The 18618-nt window shown below is 42.6% G+C and overlaps 1 protein-coding gene across 1 annotated transcript in view; it reads left to right on the top strand.

The window, feature by feature from the left end:
• LOC119424973 (SH3 and multiple ankyrin repeat domains protein 2) overlaps window positions 1–14620 on the top strand; it is a gene marked incomplete in the record, with an annotated part of 297817 nt that extends 283197 nt beyond the window's left edge. Inside the window, 1 exon segment of the mRNA XM_037692499.1 lies at window positions 13883–14620. Within this exon segment, the coding sequence (XP_037548427.1) occupies window positions 13883–14402 (520 nt within the window).
• Window positions 14621–18618: the final 3998 nt, after the last annotated feature.

Here is an 18618-nt window from a genome sequence, read left to right as displayed (position 1 = left end):
GTGTGTGTGTGTGTGTGTGTGTGTGTGTGTGTGTGTGTGTGTGTGTGCGTGTGTGTGTGTGTTTGTCCTCCAGAAGTCTTACGGTCTGACTGATGAAAAACAATGCAGAATGTAAAAGGTAAATGGACTGTACTTATATAGCGCCTTTCTATCTAATCAAGATACTCAAAGCTCTTTACAAAACAATCTGTGCCTCATTTACCCATTCATACAGCACTCTACTAGATCTCTACAAAGCTAATTGAACAAATCATTCTAACCCTCAGCACTGGCTCTCCTCAGGGATGTGTGTTGAGCCCCCTCCTGTTTACTCTTCTCATGTATGATTGTGCAATTACCCATCCAGGCTGTCACATTGTAAAGTTTGCAGATGATACAGCGGTGGTGGGATGCATCACAAACAACTATGAGTCCAGCTACAGGCAAGAGGTGGAACACTTGGAGAGCTGGTGCAAAGAGAATAACCTTCACATCAATGTGAAGAAAACAAAGGAGATGATTGTGGACTTCAGAAGGAATAAACACACCTACACCCCCTGAACATAAGAGGATCTGTGGTGGAAGTGGTCTCCAGCTACAAGTACTTGGGTGTACACATGAATGACAACCTCAGCTGGAGCAACACCACCACCAGCCTGATCAAGAAAGCTCATCAGAGACTACTTCCTCAGACGGCTGAGACGATCTGGTCTGGGAAGCTCAGTCCTCACCTCCTTCTACAGGTGTGCAGTGGAGAGCATCCTGTGCTCCAGCATCAACGTGTGGCATGGAGGCTGCACAGCTGCAGAAAGAAAAGCTTTGCAGAGAGTGGTGAAGGCTGCACAGAAGATGTTTGAGTCAGTCTCCCCACCTTCACAGACAGCTACACCTCTAGATGCAGGAAGAGGACCACCTGCATCATGAAGGATCCCACTCACCCAGCACACACACTTTTTGCCCCGCTCCCCTCAGGAAGGAGGTTGAGGAGCATTAAGTGTAGAACCACTAGACTGAGGAACAGCTTCTACCCTGAGGCTGGTAGACTCATGAATCTCTAACCATAATAATCACTGTGAAAAAAATCACATCATGTTGCTGCTGATCTGTTTCAATGTTGATGTGTTCATGCGTGCTCATCTGCTCACACAGACTCATGTTCATGTTTGTGCTGATGTTCGACATAATGTTTTTATGCTATTAGTGCTTAGTGTATTTTTAGTTGATGTTTTTCTTAGTTCATATCTTAGATGTTATCATTGTTTTTCTTTTACATTTTATTGTTGGATGTAACGGGGACCCTGTGTACATAATTTCGCTCCACCACATGTACCACATGAGGTGCGAATGACAATAAAGAATCTCTGACTCTGACTCTAAAGAGACTAATCAGTGCTTTATCACATTCATACACTGATGGGACACACATCAGAGGCAATGAGGGGTTCAGTGTCTTGCCCAGGACACTTCGGCATGTGACAGCTGGTGGATTCGAACCCCCAACTCTTGCACTGGAGGACGATTGCTCTAACCACAGCCACAGCCGCCCTGTGGTCAGTTTGTCCTCCAGCAGTGTAAGCCTATAGTAGCATAACTAAGGGACAGCTCATGAAACCTAAGCCAACACTACCTATAGGATTTAACAAAAAAGAAAGTCTTAAACCTAGTTTTAAAACTGGATAATGTGTCAGCCTCATGGACAGATTGGAAGTTGGTTCCAAAAGAGAGGAGCCTGATAACTGAAAGATCTGTCTCCCTTTCTGTTTTTGGAAACTCTAGGAACAACAAGTAAACCTGCAGCCTATGAGCGAAGTGCTCTGTTGGGAAAATATGGAACAATAAGATCTGTAATATAAGATGGAGCCAGGTTGTTGAGAGCTTTGTAGGTTAGAAGTAGGATTTTGAATTCTATTCTGGATTTGACAGGGAGCCAATGGAGAGAAACTAAAACTGGAGAGAGATGATCTCTCCTACTAACTCCAGTTAAGACTCTGGCAGCAGCATTTTGGATCAACTGAAGACTTTTTAAAGAAGTATTTGGACACCCAGATAACAAACCATTGCAATAGTCCAGTCTTGACTTATCTAAACTATGAGATCTTTGATTAATATTCAAACACATCACATCTTTCACCTTTAGCTGGAAATAAAGATGATCAGTTAAAACAGAAATTTTCAAGAAAAAGCTACCTGCCGCCGGTGCATTGACGGCTCTCGGCATCTGGGGCTGGGTGATGGGGTGTGTGCAGGACCGCCCTTGTGGCTGCCTGCCGGGGTCTGGGTGCCCTGGTTCTGTCGGGCCTCTGTTGGGGGGTGGTATGACCTCAAGACTCGGTGTCCATGGCTGGATCTACTCTGGAGGGGCAGGTTGTCGACGGGGCCTGTGGACTCGTCACTGCAGCCTCCTTGGGTTTCTGCATTGTGGTTGCTGGGGATCGCCTGGGGCTTCCCTTTGCTTCTATCTCTGGGGGGTGCGGTTGTCCCTGTTGGGGGACTCCCGGAGCTCTGGGCTTGGGGACCGCTGTGTGTCTGTGGCTCCAGTCTTCCCTCTGTTACCATTGTGTCCTGTGGGGACAGGTCTGTGGGTCCCCACATCCACTATTGAACATTTTTATGGAGAAACCTTATAGTGACAAGCATGCTCACACAGGTGTTTAGATTCAGGTGTTTATCAGATACACACTCAGTTGGGTTGTGGTGGACACTAAATACATCTTGTATTACCATGTACTGTATAAAATACTTTCTAATGATGTTATAAGTATTATTATATATGTTGTTTGTTGTTGTGGTTACTCGGTTGTGTCTTGTTTTTTTTCTTTCCCCAGGTCTAGAGGCAGACTTCAATGATGTTGATTTTGTGTTCTCTTTATCTCTCTCTCCTCTATTCCTATCTCCTTATTTACCTTTTAACCCTTCTCCCACTTTTCTGCCTTGTTTTCTTCTTTGTTTTTCATCCCCATGTCCATTACATCTGAAACAAGCCCAAAGCAAATTTTAATAAAGTTTATTTATACATCAAGTGGAGCATTAGCCATAATGCTCTGCTTGTGAAAATAAATCTGATGGGCATCACCTTGACACAGACAATAATTCTGAGTGTCACAATGCCGGACAAGACAAGGGAAAAAAAAAGAAAAAGCTACCTATGGGACAGATCTGGTTGGCAGGTCGTAGATTGACAAAGTCCTCTGGATGGGGGACGAAACTTAAAGAAACTGGTCCAGATGACACAATTTAAACATTTTTGTTGTTGTTTATCTGGATGATTAAGGTTGCAAACCTTTTTCAGGAAAAAGCTTGACAGACATGGTTGGTCAGAGACACTCTCAGAGTTGTGAGGTACATAGTAATCAGATTAGTCTCTGCTTTCCGGGTAACACAAAGAAAAGAAAAAAGGAGTTCATCCACCCAGGAGCAGGTGGCAGCTGCACCACCAGGGACCCAGGCCATGGACCCAGGCCACAGACCCAGGCCACGGACCAGCACAATGCCCTGAGGACTGACCAGAACGGGGGGCCAACGACCCAACGCCCCTGAAACCCTCCAGAACCCCCAACCTGATCCCCAGTTCAACACCCAGTCCCCGACCAAAGAAGCCACCAAATTCCAACAACGACAATAAGCCAGGAGTGCCCGAACAGCCACAGATAGAACACCACGGCAACCGAGAGCGCAACCCCACCCCCACAAAGGAACCAACCAGTCCACCCATAGCAACACCCACAATGAGAGTACCCTACACAAGGGAGGGCGCACACCTAACAGGCCCAGACACCCCCGGGCCAACATTGCAAAGCCACCCAAGCAAGAGCCCCCAATACATTCTTCCCACCCACAGCCCCCCACAGCCCAGAACCCCAGCCAAGCACCAGACCACGGCCACAGCCAGGCAGGAAGACACCCAGGCTGAGTTCACCAGTCCCCTCCCATGGCCCACCCTCCCCCACCAACAGTATCACCCCTGCTCCACCGCGGTAGAGGCCCCAAAGCCCACCAATGCACGAGGGTCCTCAGGCCAGGGCCGGGCCCCGGCACATGCAGTTGCCCAAGACCCCAACAACATACCAGCAAAGACCCAAGACCCTGTCCCAGGGGCGGCTGTGGCTGAGTGGTTAAAGTAGTTGTCCTCCAATACAAGAGTTGGGGGTTCGAATCCACCAGCAGTCACATGCCAAAGTGTCCCTGGGCAAGACACTGAACCCCCCATTGCCTCTGATGTGTGTTCCATCGGTGTATGAATGTGATAAAGCACTGATTAATCTCTTTAGAATTATTTGTTCAATTAGCTTTTGTAGATCTAGTAGAGTGCTGTATGAATGGGTAAATGAGGGCACAGATTGTAGTATAAAGCGCTATGAGTATCTCAATAAGATAGAAATGTGCTATATAAGTGCAGTCCCTTTACCATCCATTTACCCTCAGACCAAGCCGGGACTCCAGCCCGGGAGCGACACTCCCCCAGAACCCCAAGCACACCCCAAACCCACCTAGGAGCAGCCTATGTCTGCTGGTACAGACCGCCCAGAAGCCTGCATGCAGCCAGCAGAGGTCTTCGCCCAGAACCATTAAAGCCACCTCCCCAGTCGAGCGCCATTGCCCTGGGCCCATGACCCCCCAATGCCTCCAGCCCCGATACCCTCCCACATCAACAACAATGCCCCACAGGACAAAATCAAAGGGTTCACCCACCTCCAGTAAGTGGTGGAGCCAATCAAAGAAGCCCAGAGAGATTGGTCTGATGTGGAGGCACAGGCTGTCTCAAGACTGATGTAATCTAACAAAAGGTCTTTATACTGTTTAATACTGAGTATTTTTATTTTTCCAATTCATGAGTATAGTTTTTTTTTTTTTTTTGCTATACATAAGGCAGTAAAAATCATGTGAATTGACTTTGTCTCCAAGGTGACATCATCTAAGTGACCCAATAAGCAAACTGATGGAGAGAGTGGAATATTACATCTCAGACACATTGATAAGTCTTCACATATCCGGCACCAAAACCTCTGAACAGGTGGACAGAACCAAAATGCGTGGATGTGATTGTCAGGAATACTGACTGTACACTGTGAGCAAACATTAGACGATGCGAAACCCATCCTGAACATCCATTGACCTGTGTAGTGAACTCTATGATGGATTTTGTATTGTATTAATTGTAAATTGGAGTTTTTAATCATCTTAAAAGTTCTTAGACATATCTGAGACCAGAAGTTTTGGTCAAAGTTGACTGACAAGTCTGTCTCCTATTTTACAATGGGAAGGGATATTGATTCATTTATTTTAATGAGTGTCCAGTAAACCTTAGATAGTAATTTGGGAGGGTTAAGATTTAGGAATTCTAATACACTTGTTGGTATTTCAGTTCTAGTGTTATTAAGGTTAAATTATTTTTTTTTGTTATAGATTTAATTTGTTGATATTCTAAAAATTTATTCTTATCAATCCCATATTGTGTTATTAATCTGTTAAATGGCATATAGTTTACGTCCTCATATATATGTTCCAAATATTCGATTCCTTTACACCTCCAACCTAAGAAGTTTATCATATTATTCTGTTGTAGGATGTCAGGGTTGTTCCAGATGGGTGTACGTTTACATGGGATTAGTGAAGACTCTGTCATTTTAAGAAACTCCCACCAAGCTGTCAGAGAGGAGCTGATATTGATGCTTTTAAAGCATTCCTGTCGTTTTATGTTTGAGCTAATGAATGGAAGGTCCGAGATCATTATATTATTGCAAAGTGTCTGTTCTACGTCTAGACAGGGTTCATCAAGGGGTGTGGGTTTTATCCATCTTGAGATGTATTCTAGCCTGTTGGCTAGAAAGTAATAATAGAAATTGGGTAGCTCTAGTTCTCCTTTATGTTTGGTCATTTGTAGTCCATCCATCCGTTATCTTTTACCCGCTTCTTCCATTTTGGGTCACGGGGGTCGGCGGTGTCCATGTCCGGCAATCATTGTGCGAGAGGCGGGGTACACCCTGGACGGGTCACAGTTTCATCACAGGGCTGGGGGGTTATCTTTCCAGAGAAATTTAGAGATGGGGGAGTCCAGGGATCTAAACCAATCAGATGATGGTTTATTTGGGATCATTGAGAATAGATAGTTTATTTTAGGCAAAACCATCATTTTTATTGAAGCAATCCTTCCCATGAGAAACAAGGGTAGTGATGTCCATCTAGCAAGATCATCCTTAATTTTCTTTAAAAGTGGGGTGTGGTTTAGTTTTGTTACATCTGTCAATCTAGGAGAGACTTTGATACCCAAGTACGTAATATTCCTTGACTGCAGTTGTGTAGTAAGTGAATTGTTGAAATAGCAATTAATTGGTAGAACTGTGGATTTTATCCAGTTTATAGAGTAATCTGACACTTTTGAGAAAGAGTTTATCAATCCAATGACCTGAGAGAGGGAGGTTTGTGAATGCTGGAGGAAAAGCAACACATTATGAGCATATAGACTGATTTTGTGCTCTCTGTTCTTGCATTTTATGCCTTTAATATCTGTAGTTTGCCTGATTGCTGCGGCTAGTGGTTCGATGAAAATAGCAAACAGTGAGGGGGAGAGTGGACATCCCTGCCTGGTTCCCCTTTGCAGAAGAAAGCTAGCAGATATTTGATTATTTGTCCTAATGCATGCTGATGGGGAAGCATATAATATTTTTAACCAGTTTATGAAATAATTTCCAAAACCAAATTTATGTAAGGCTGCAAATAAAAATTTCCAGTTAACTCTATCAAAAGCTTTTTCTGCATCTAGAGAGAATATTGCAGTTTCAATATTTTTACTGTAAGAATAATCTATTAAATTAAATAATCTGCACAAATTTGTGGATGAATGTCTCCCTTTTACAAAACCAGTTTGGTCTGGATGTATTGTGAGAGGAGTTATCTTTTCCAATCTTTTTGAGAGGGCTTTACAAATTATTTTAAGATCAACGTTGATAAGAGATATTGGACGATAACTGGTAGGTAATACAGGATCTTTGCCTGGTTTTAACAGGAGACTAATGTTGGCTGAGTTTATATTTTCTGGAAGTCTGTTATTTTTCTCAGTTTCTTGTAGCATTCTGTGAAATAGTAGTGCCAGGATATTCCAGAATTCTTTGTAGAACTCTGCTGGAAATCCATCTGGACCTGGAGCCTTTTTATTGAAATTTATTAAAAAGCTCTGAAAATGCTGTTTATTCTTTCAGGATCATAAACTGTATTCCCAGTCAAGTCTTTAACACCATGAATAGCTGTTTTTTCCTTATTTATTTTAAGCTGTTTTGCTAGAAAGCTACCTGATTTATTGTTCTGCTCAAAGTTTTCTTTTCTGAGTCTTTGTATTAAGAATTGAGTTTTTTTGTTAATAAGTTCATTTAATTCTAATTTTGCTTTACGCATTTTGTCCAGTATGTCTTCGTCTTGGGAGGCTTCTAACAATTTAATGGTTTCTTCTAATTCCTGAATATGTTTATTTTCTTTTTTCTTCTTATGTGATGAGAATGAGATTATTTTACCTCTCAGCACTGTTTCCCTGCCTCCCAGAGAACAGATGCTGATGGTCCAGGCAAGTCATTACAGTTCAGATATGAAGCCCACTCTTCTGTAAAATATTTGATAAAATCTTCATCCTCAAGCAATGATATATTAAATCTCCAGTTTATACTTTTTTGGGATTTCTTTTCTGTTTGCTAGATTTAAACAGACAGGAGCATGATCACTGACAGCTATAGGGTGAATCTCAGTGTCTGAGATGTCCGTCAACAATGAGCTGCTGACTAAAAAATAATCCAGACGAGAGTAAGAGTGATGGACAGAAGAGAAGAAAGTATACTCTCTACGATTCAGGTGAAGAGATCGCCATGCATCACAAAGTCCATAATCACTCATGTACTGTTTAACTATATTTATGGACTGCCAACTACGCTGAGTTCCTGCTCTACTACATCTGTCTAATTCTTCATTTAGACCAAAGTTGAGGTCACCTCCAAGTATAAGTGAGCAATCCAAGTGATCAGAAAGTGCTGAGAAAAAATCATGAAAAAAGAGGTGTCATCAACATTTGGGGCATATATACTGACAATACACAACTTATAATTATTTATATAAAGTTTTATTATTAAATATCTACCCTCTGGGTCTGTAATTGTGTCTAGTACTGTAAAATTATCATTTTTGTGTATTAATATTGCCACTCCTCTTTGTCTTGAGTTATAGCAGGCACAAAACACATCAGGAAAGTCAGGTGATTTAAGATCATCTGCAGTTGTAGTAGATTTATGAGTCTCTTGTAAAAAGACAACATCTGCCTGTAATCTTTTAAGCTGGTTTAAAATTCCTAATCTTTTTTGCTGAGTACTGGTTCCATTGACATTCCAAGTCACAAACCTTAATGTGCCCATAGTTGTGCGCGAGTAGCTAAAGTTGAACAATGCATGTCACCATAGAGACAAACAGATCCAACTAAAATCAGAGGTATTGCTTGAGATTGATGCTGGGTGTGAGAGAAGTTGAAAGATATAAAGTTCTCTGGTGTGTGTGTGTTTTGGTGTGCTTGTGTGTAAATGTTTGTTGGGTGGTAAAGAAAAAAAAAGAATGATGAAGTGATGTGGTAACAGACAAACTTAAAGGAGAAAAGAAAAAAGGAAAAGAAAAAAAAAGAATAGCTGTGACACCGTTCACCACCACCAGTGCAGACACCTTACCGAGCTGTGCTTTACATTTTATTTACAAATGCCAGTTAATTTACCTCCAGTGTTACAAGCGTTAAACCAGGACTATTCAACTAAACCGCCCAGGGGGCCACAGTTACTGAAAGCAAGCGCTCAGGGGTCAGATATCAATTCAATTTTCAATTCAGTTTATTTATATAGCGTCAAATCACAACAAAGTTGTCTCAGGGCACTTTACAGGAACATTCACATAAAAGCCAATTAGTAAAGTTCTCTATCTAAGGAATCCAGCAGACAAGATGAATCTTGGCTTCGTTGCAGTGTCTCATCCTGAACAAGCACAGTGGCAACAGTGGAAAGAAAAACTCCCTTTTAACAGGAAGAAACCTCCAGCAGAACCAGACTCAGGACAAGTGGCCATCTGCTTTGACCGGCTGGTTGAGAGGACAGGAAGGAGAGACAGACGAACACAGAATGGTAGGTCCAGGTATAGGTCCAGCTGTACCTGAAAGACAAAAACACTCATGTTAAGGATAGAAAAAATAATTACAAATACAAAACAGGTTGAGCAGAGTAAGTAAAGACAGTAGTAGAGTGAAAAGTGTGGTCAGTTTGTCCTCCAGCAGTCTAAGCCTATAGCAGCATAACTAAGGTACAACTCAGGAAACTCAAGCCAACCCTAACTATAGGATTTATCAAAAAGGAAAGTCTTAAGCCTAGTTTTAAAACTGGATAATGTGTCAGCCTCACAGACAGAAACTGGAAGTTGGTTCCACAAGAGAGGAGCCTGATAACTGAAAGATCTGCCTCCCATTCTGTTTTTGTAAACTCTTGGAACCACAAGTAAACCTGCAGTCTGAGAGTGAAGTGCTCTGTTAGGAAAATATGGAACAATAAGATCTGTAATATAAGATGGAGCTAGGTTGTTGAGAGCTTTGTAGGTTAGAAGTAAGATTGTGAATTCTATTCTGGATTTGACAGGGAGCCAATGGAGAGAAACTAAAACTGGAGAAAAATGATCTCTCCCAGTAACTCCAGTTAAGACTCTGGCAGCAGCATTTTGGATCAACTGAAGAAGTATTTGGACACCCAGATAATAAACCATTGCAATAGTCGTCTAGACATGACAAATGCATGGACCAGTTTTTCTGCATCATTTTTAGATCAGATGTTTCTAATGTTAGTGATATTACGCAGGTGGAAGAAGGAGGTTCTAGTAACGTTTTTAATGTGGGGGATAAAAAACATGTCCTGATCAAAAATAACACCAAGATTTTTAACATTAGAGCTGGAGGACAGATTAATGCCATCTAAGGAGGGAGAAAGACTGAAAAATTCATTCCTAAGGTGCTCAGGTCCAAAAACCAAAACCTCAGTCTTGTCTGTTCAACAGAAGAAAATTAAGGGTCATCCAGGTTTTTATGTCTTTAAGACATGCTTGTAGTCTAAGTAGCTGATTTGATTCATTGGGTTTAATGGACAAATATAATTGTGTGTCATCAGCATAACAATGAAAATTTATCCCATGCTGTTTAATAACTTTACCTAATGGAAGCATATATAAAGTAAAGAGTATATGCCCAAGCACTGAGCCCTGAGGAACTCCATGACTAACTTTGGTGTATGAAGAAGATTTATTATTTACATTTACAAACTGGAATCTATCAGATAGATATGATTTAAACCATTTTAGAGCTGTTCCTGTAATCCCAATATCATATTCAAGCCTCTGTAGTAAAATATTGTGATCAACTGTATCAAATGCAGCACTGAGGTCTAACAGGACCAGTATAGACACAAGTCCATTGTCTGAGGCCATGAGAATATCATTAGTGACTTTTACTAGTGCTGTTTCTGTGCTATGATGAGCTCTAAACCCTGACTGAAACTCTTTAAACAGATTATTTCTTTTGTAGATGTTCAAGCAACTGACCTGCAACTATTTTCTCTAGAATTTTTTAGATGAAAGTTAGATTAGATATAGGTCTATAGTTGGCCAGAATTTCTGAATCAAGATCAGACTTCTTAAGTAAAGGTTTAATTACAGCAACCTTAAAGCGCTGTGGTACATAACCATCCATTAAAGACAAATCAAGTAGATCCAAAATGTGGACTTTAATTAGGGGAAATATGTCTTTAAACAGTCTGGTTGGGATGGGATCTAGCAGACATGTGGATGGTTTGGATGAGGTTATTCTTTTTGACAATTCAGAGAGCTCAACAGGACAAAAACTGTCCAAACATAAATCAGGCTCTAGTGAAATTTTTAAAGTTGCCTCATTTGACAGGGGACTAGAGATAGTAGAAGGAAGGATGGTTTGAATTTTCTCTCTAATTGAAATAATTTTATTTATAAAGAATCTCATGAACTCATCACTACTTATAGTTGTAGGGATACATGGTTCAACAGAAATGGGACTTTTAATTAGTCAAGCTATAGTACTAAACAGAAACCTAGGGTTATTTTTATTCTCCTCTATTAAAGATGAGTAATATAAAGTTCTAGCTTTACGGAGAGCTTTTTTATATGTTAGCAGACTATCTTTCCAAGTTAAATAAAATTCTTCAACGTTAGTAGAGCGTCATTTTCTCTCCTGGTTTCTAGATGCCTTCTTTAAAGTACGTAACTCAGAATTGAACCAAGGAGCCAGATTCCTCTGATTTTCCCTAACACCCGCGATAAACGTGGAACTACTTTGTGTTTAACACCCGTTAAAATACCCACCAACCCCCACGCCGGCCCGTTTGCTATTTGAGTTCCACCATGGACTGGTTTAGCCCTGGTTTTAACACAAACGTGCAGCTCAGAAAGGAAGAAAGCCCTCCGGGGAAGTTCAGTTATGGTATGAATGTCCTTCGTTTGGAATGTTGTGTTTCAACAGGGAGGGGGGTCCCTGCTTTCAACATCACATTCAGAAGCAGACTGTTGAATGCCCATCTACTCACTACAGACTCATGTTCAGGCTGCTGTTTAATACACCATATTATTTTACATTATTAGTGTTTAGTGTATATCTACTGTTTCTTTTTATATTTTTGCTATTTTTGGGTGTAACTGGGACCTTGGGTACACAGTTTCATTCCACCTCATGTACCACATGTGATGCGAATGACAATAAAGAAGCTTGAACCTTGAAACAGCAGCTAACACAAAGCCTTGTGTGTTTACAGTGACTTTATTTGTTGTGTTTCTTATTAACTAACTCGTTTTAACTTCTGGATACTCAGATGATAGTTTTAAGAGGCTAATAAATGTTGTTTATCTCAAAATGATCAAATATAAAGCATGCATGGGTAAAATGGGACCCTAGAACCTGAAGGACTCACAGTTTGTCTCCAACTGGTCTTTGAAGTCTGCAAATGAAGATAAAACAACTTGTTTTAAACCCAAGCAACACAGTTTCTAATTAAATATTTGATGAAGTAAAGTGAGGTTCTGTGTCTTTCATGTTGTAGATAGTGCCGTGAAATATATTGAAAACTGAAGAAATTGCATTTCCTGCAAAAATGCTGTGAACGCAAATGCTTATTGCTGAAGAACTTGCTGACAAACAGCTGAAAGTAGCTAAAAACATGCTGAAATGTAGCTGGAATCGAAGAACAAGCCTAAGTTAGCAGAAAAATTAAGAAAAAACACATATTTGCTGAATTAGATTTAAATACGGGCAGCACGGTGGCGCAACGGGTAGAGCTGCTGCCTCTCAGTGAGCAGGTCCCTGGTTCAACCCCCAGTCCAGGGGCCTTCTGGGTGGAGTTTGCATGTTTTCTCCGTGCATGCGTGGGTTTTCTCCGGGTACTCCGGTTTCCTCCCACAGACCAAAAACATTGGTTGGTAACTCTAAATTGTCCCTAGGTGTGAGTGAGAGAGTGAATGGTTGTTTGTCTCATTTGTCTCTATGTGTCCCTGTGATGGACTGGAGACCCGTCCAGGGCGTACCCCGCCCCTCGCACAGTGATTGCTGGACATGGGCACCAGCGACCCCCGTGACCCAAAATGGAATAAGCGGGTAAAGAAAATGGATGGATGGATGGATTTAAATACTGGTACGTAGAAAACACAAAAATAGCTATAGAAAGGCTGAAAAGTAGCCAAAAAGGCAGAAAGTAGCTAAAATGCAAGAAGGAAGTGGAGAGAGCACGTTTGCTGAATGAGGGTGAAAGAAGTTGAAAGGCATGCAAAAAATGTGGAATTAGTTGAAAAAGCTAAAATTTGCATAAAACTGCAAACTAATAGCTGAAATTTGCATAAATAATCTAAATGAGCACAAAACAGCTGAAAGTAGCTGAAAAAAGTTTAAATTTGCAGCAGGAAGCTGAAAGAAGCTGAAGCAGAACAAAACGTGAAAGGAGCAGAAAAAGGTTGTAAACAGAGCTAAAGATGTGAAGGATGGAAAATGAGCATTTTCTATGAAAAAAAGGGAGAAAAGGCTAAATATTTCAAAAAGCCAAAGTTGCACCAGAAATGTCCTAAAAGAGCTGAATGCTTTGATTTATGTTTTGTTGAAACAGCTGAAAACTGTGGGACGAGAATCGTGCTGAAATCTCAGCACGATGAAATCTCTTTTATTGTGTGAATGCTTCATATACATTCACACAATAAAAATTTAATTCCGTAACAAATAAAGAAATTGGTATTTTGGCCATCTACTGTCAATCACAAGTCTTCACTGCTCTGACAACCTAAATGTAAAAATTGTATTGAGCAAACAGGACAATGTGTAAAAATAGCTGCTAACAGGATGTTTAAAAAAGCTTTGTTTTGCTGCCACCTTGTGTTCATATACAGAATTATAGCATGCAAAAAATGCAAAATATGGAAAACAGTTTGTGAAACCTGCAGCTTGTGTTTTCACATGTAACTCATTAATTATGATACGAGTCATCAGTAACATGAGCTGCACATTTAGGATCAAACAACTCCCCTCATTCCAGGTCTCTCTTGTAAATGAGTCTCCGAGGCTCAGAGGGATTGACCTCTAGAAATAAAGGTTAAATTTGTTTCTGTGTAACAGTGAGAAGTTCTTTAAGAATTTCTTAATTCTTAAAGAACTTCCGCTGCCGCACCACATCAATGATTTGTCGTGCGGAAGCTTTCGCTGTCTGTCACCACTCTTACTTCATCTGAGGTAAGAGTTTTAAGAAGGTGAATAAAGTCATTGCTGTTGTTGTTGTTTATTTGGTGTTTGTTTGATGAGCGGCTCATTGACCTTGACTGAACTGTGTGCTCTTCTCTGACCCCCCAGGCCCCACACCGATGACTCAGGAATGCGCAACAATACTACCACCCTCACCTCCACACCGCCAAGCAGCCTCCCTTCTCAGGTGCACCCCTGCAGCCCACCAGACTCTGCCTCTTCTCTCACCCCCTGCTCCTCCTTGCCCCCTTCTGTGTCACCAACCCTCACCGATGTCTTCGGCCTGCCTACTCCTCCCATGGGCAGCAGCGGCGGATACAGCCTGAGCTCGTCGTGCGGCGGCAGCGGAAGCTCTCGTTCTCCATCACCACTCACCCTGATGCAGGCGGTGGCAGCCTCAGGGAAGCCCTTCGCTTCCAAGTCCATGGAACTGTGGAGCAAACACGATGTGGCTGACTGGCTGGAGAGCCTGAACCTGGGGGAGCACAAGGAGGCCTTCCTGGACAACGAGATTGAGGGTGCCCACCTGCCGTCTCTTCAGAAAGAGGACTTGATAGACCTGGGCGTGACCAGAGTGGGGCACCGCATGAACATCGAGAGGGCCCTGAAACTCCTCCAGGACAGATAAACCCTGTGGAGATGGAGACTGAAGCAGGGATTCTGGCTTAGTGGAAGGGTGGGGGGTGTTTTCAACCACGTCAACCATCAGATGCAACCTCGAGTCACAAGATTTTGTCCACGCTGAAGCTGCCTCGTGGTGTTTTTGTCCTTCCTCATCCTCGTTCATCATCTTCATTAGTGCTCCAGTATGATCGTCTCCTCCTGAGGTCCAAGGAGGGGCGGTGAGGGGGTCCCAGAAAACTAGAAGGATCAGCTACTATGCTGCGTGATAGGACGACTGGTTGATGGACTGTTCAGAAAATTTTACAATGCTTCAATCTCTGAGAGTAAGAAAAATGTTCCTCCACTCCAGGTTTCTTGTGCTCAGTCCTGCTTTGGAATACTAATGACTTTTCCCGTGCATCCGGTGTGGGTGCACGAAGAACCAGCTGAGCTGGTTGTCGCTCCTTTTCTATCTTTGCTAGAGTTTGTTCAGAGAATATTTCTTCACTAGAGTCCTAAGGAAGTTATATTTCTGGCTGCATCTGAGGTTGTATAGAAAAATTTGAGATAAACCTTTTGTTGTTGCTGCTTTTCACCTGTTTGTGTCAAAATAAGAGTCGTGGCTGACGAGTTGAAGCTAAACCACAAGTCGTCTCCACACACACAGTTTATGCACAGTGCCACCTGCTTAGAGATCATACACTTTATTTACACTCTGAACATGCACAAAAACACACACACAAACTTTTGTCTTCTGAGCGTAGCGTGGAGAGTGATGATGGACATGGGAGGAGCTGCAGGTGTCGTATCATGGGGAGGAGCACGATGAGGAGGCAGGATGAATGATGGATGGAGAAAATACTCATCTTGAAATGCTCACACCTGAAAAAGAACATTACTGTTCTCTCTAAGCTTTTCCTTCAGCTTTGGGTTTGTGTGTGTGTGGGAGGGGGGGGGTGATGTTTGACCCCCAAAAATCATTGGGGCCCGTTTAGCTGTTTCCATAAATCTGCTATGTAGGCAACAATGTAGAGGAAGGAGAAGAGTTTGTTTTGTTCTTCTTCATGTCAAAACTTCTTCCACCTTGTTAGTACCAGGTCAGACCAGTAATGTGACCTCACCCACAGTGATGCTGATGTGTCAGACACTGATGTAGAAGCTGAGGTTTTATTAGAGGTAATGCTCCAGGACACGTCTTGAGGAAACATTTTGTGAAATACAGTTAAAAGAGAGGAAAAATCACTAAGCTCCAGTGACAACACATATTTATTCTTAACAAATATTGCATGTTGAGACATGTAAGCACACTTTTAGCTTTAACATTTCTAGTATCAGAACATAATAAAACAGTAATATGATCCTCCCCAGAGGTCTGAACCGTGAAGTGAGATTAATGGATTAGTAAAGTAACAGGAGGTTCAGTTGAGGGTTTTAGGTATAATGAAGCTGGATCAGTGTTTACAGGGGTCTGTTACTGTGGAAACTGATGCTGAACTAATATGCTCTGAAGCAGCTTTCTGAATTAGAAGTCACAAATTCACTTTATTTTTATAGCATCAATTCCCAACAAGACTTCGCATCGTAAACTCAATTGCAGGCAATTCGCTCCAAACATCCATCCATCCATTATCTCTTCGAGAGTCAGGTCCTGGCGGCAACAGCTTGAACAGGGAGACCCAGAAATCTTTCTCCTCAGGCATTCCCAGCTCAGCCAAAAGATATAGTGTGCCCTGAGGTCTCTTCCCTGTTGCGCATGCTTGGAAAACTTTGGGAGCAGGTCTGTTTATAACCAAGGTTGCCCTCTGGATGTGTTCTGAGGGCAACCTTACCAGATGCCCAAACCACCTTAACTTACTCTTCTCAATGCAGAGGAGCAGTGGCTCTACTCAAAGTCTCTCCCGAACAACTGAACTTCTCACTCTATCTCTAAAGGAGAGTCCAGCTACCCTGCAGAGAAAACTCATTTCAAACGTTTATATTCGTGACCTTGTTGTTTTGGTCACAAAGCATGTGATCATAGGTGAGGATAGCAAAATAGATCAAACAGTAAGCAAAGAGCTTTGCTTTGCAGCTCACCTCCTTCTTCAGCACAGCAGACTGGAACAGAGCCTGCAGTACTGTAGAAGCTGCACTGATTTGTCTGTGAACTTCTCAGTTTAATTCAGTTTATTTATACAGCACCAAATCACAACAAAGTTGTCTCAGGGCACTTTACAGAAACATTCACATACATAGAAAAGCCAATTAGTAAAGTTCTCTATCTAAGGAAGCAGCAGACAAGTTGAATCTTCACTTCGTCGTAGTCTCCCATCCTGAGCAAGCACAATGGAGACAGTGGAAAGAAAAAACTCCCTTTTTAAAGGAAGAAACCTCCAGCAGAACCAGGCTCTGGACAAGTGGCCATCTGCTTCGATTGGCTGGCTGGGTTCTCACTCTATTCCTTCCTCACTCACGAAAAAAACCCTGAGATACTTGAACTCCTCCACTTGAAGCAACACCTCACCCTCGAGCCAGAGAGAGCCATCCACCCTTTTCCGACAGAGGAGCATGGCCTCAGATTTGGGGTGCTGATCCTCATCCCAGCTGCTTCACACTCAGCTGCGGACTGCTCCAGATCATGGTACAATGATGCAAACAGATCACATCATCCAGAAATAGCAGAGATGGAACCCTGAGTCCACCAAACCGGACTCCCACCACCAGCAGCAATAAATTCTGTCCATGAAAGTTATTAACATAATCAGCGACAACGGGCAGCCCTGGCAGAGTCTTACTTCAACCCTGAAGGGATCAGACTTTGTAAAGTTGGTCTAGTGTTTCATGACCTGGACGGAACCCATATTTGTCCTCCTAAATCTGAGCTTCTATGATCAGTCGGACTCTCTTCTCCAGTACCCCTGAATATACCTTACTGGAAAGGCTAAGGATAGTGATGCCCTTGTAATTGGAACACATCAACGTCTGTACCTCTTTTTAAAGAGAGGAACCACCACCCCAATCTGAAAATCTATTGGCACTGTCCCCAATGTCCATGTAATGTGGCAAAGGCATGTCAACTAAGACAGCCCAGAAACATCCAGAGCCTTGAGGAACTCCCCCTGGAGCCCTAGCACCACCTTTTTAACTACCTCAACAACCTCAGCTCTGGTTATGAATTGACCAACCACCAAGTCCCTTGACTCAGCTTCCTTTGTGAAAGTCATGCTGGTGAAACTGAGAAAGTTCAAGAATTATTCCCTTCATAACCAGACAACATTACTGGTTGAGGTACAAAGTGCTAAAGTGCTACTTTGCCTGCCTCGGATGCTTAATGGTTTGCCAGAATATTCTTGAAGCCAATTGAAAGTCTCTATCCAAGGCGTCATTAAACTCCTCCCACATCCAAGCTTTTGCCTGAGCAACAGCCAAGGCAGCAGTCCACTTGGCCTGCCGATACCTGACAGCTGCCTTTGGAATCCTACCAGCCAACAAGGCCCTATAGAATTCCTTCTTCAGCTTGATGACCTTCCTTACTCAGAATGTCCACCATAGAATTTAAGGATGGCTGTCTTGAGAGGCACCAGGAACCTTGTGGCCACAGCTCAAGGCAGCCACTTCAACAATGAAGGCATGAGATATGGCCCTTTCAGACTCAATGTCCCCTGCTACCTCAGTGTGCAGTGTGTAGGCCTCTAAATCAGCACCATGGGCAGCCATGAAATAAAGTGCAGCCTCTCTCAAGGAGATTGGTTCTAAAACTTATACTAAACATGTTGAGATGAGCCTACACTAGAGACTATATGCTGTTGGTATCCCTCAACCTCACACAAAAGCCTAGGCTCCTTTTTCACCAGAGAGGTGGTATTTCATGGCCCAGAAGTCAGCTTTAGTAGGCTGTTCTTGCAGGTGGTGGGCACGTAGGGAGGCGAACACATGTCGCTCATTCAAGCTGAGACCATCCGGGCCTTATGGGTGGAGGCCCAGTCATCTGATTGACATGCTAATTCCCTAGGCCTGCCTTCAAGGAAGGGCCCTCAACATACATCTGGGCAAGGGATATTTAGCTCCTCATTGTCTTCTGTCCATAAGAGTACTGTGAATTGTTCTTTCGTCTTTAACCAATTTGCCTTGGGAGAGCCTACTTGAGACGATTTACCCTGACAGTATAACTCCTAGATGTCACCACCACTGGTGGCAATTCATAAAGGGGTTCTGTCTGTCTGTCTGTCTGTCTGTCTGTCTGTCTGTCTGTCTGTCTGTCT

Source organism: Nematolebias whitei, chromosome 2, assembly GCF_014905685.2.
Source record: "Nematolebias whitei isolate Nwh7 chromosome 2, NemWhi1, whole genome shotgun sequence".
In the NCBI taxonomy this organism is placed as follows: domain Eukaryota; kingdom Metazoa; phylum Chordata; class Actinopteri; order Cyprinodontiformes; family Rivulidae; genus Nematolebias; species Nematolebias whitei.
This window is presented reverse-complemented; position numbering and strand designations above follow the sequence as displayed.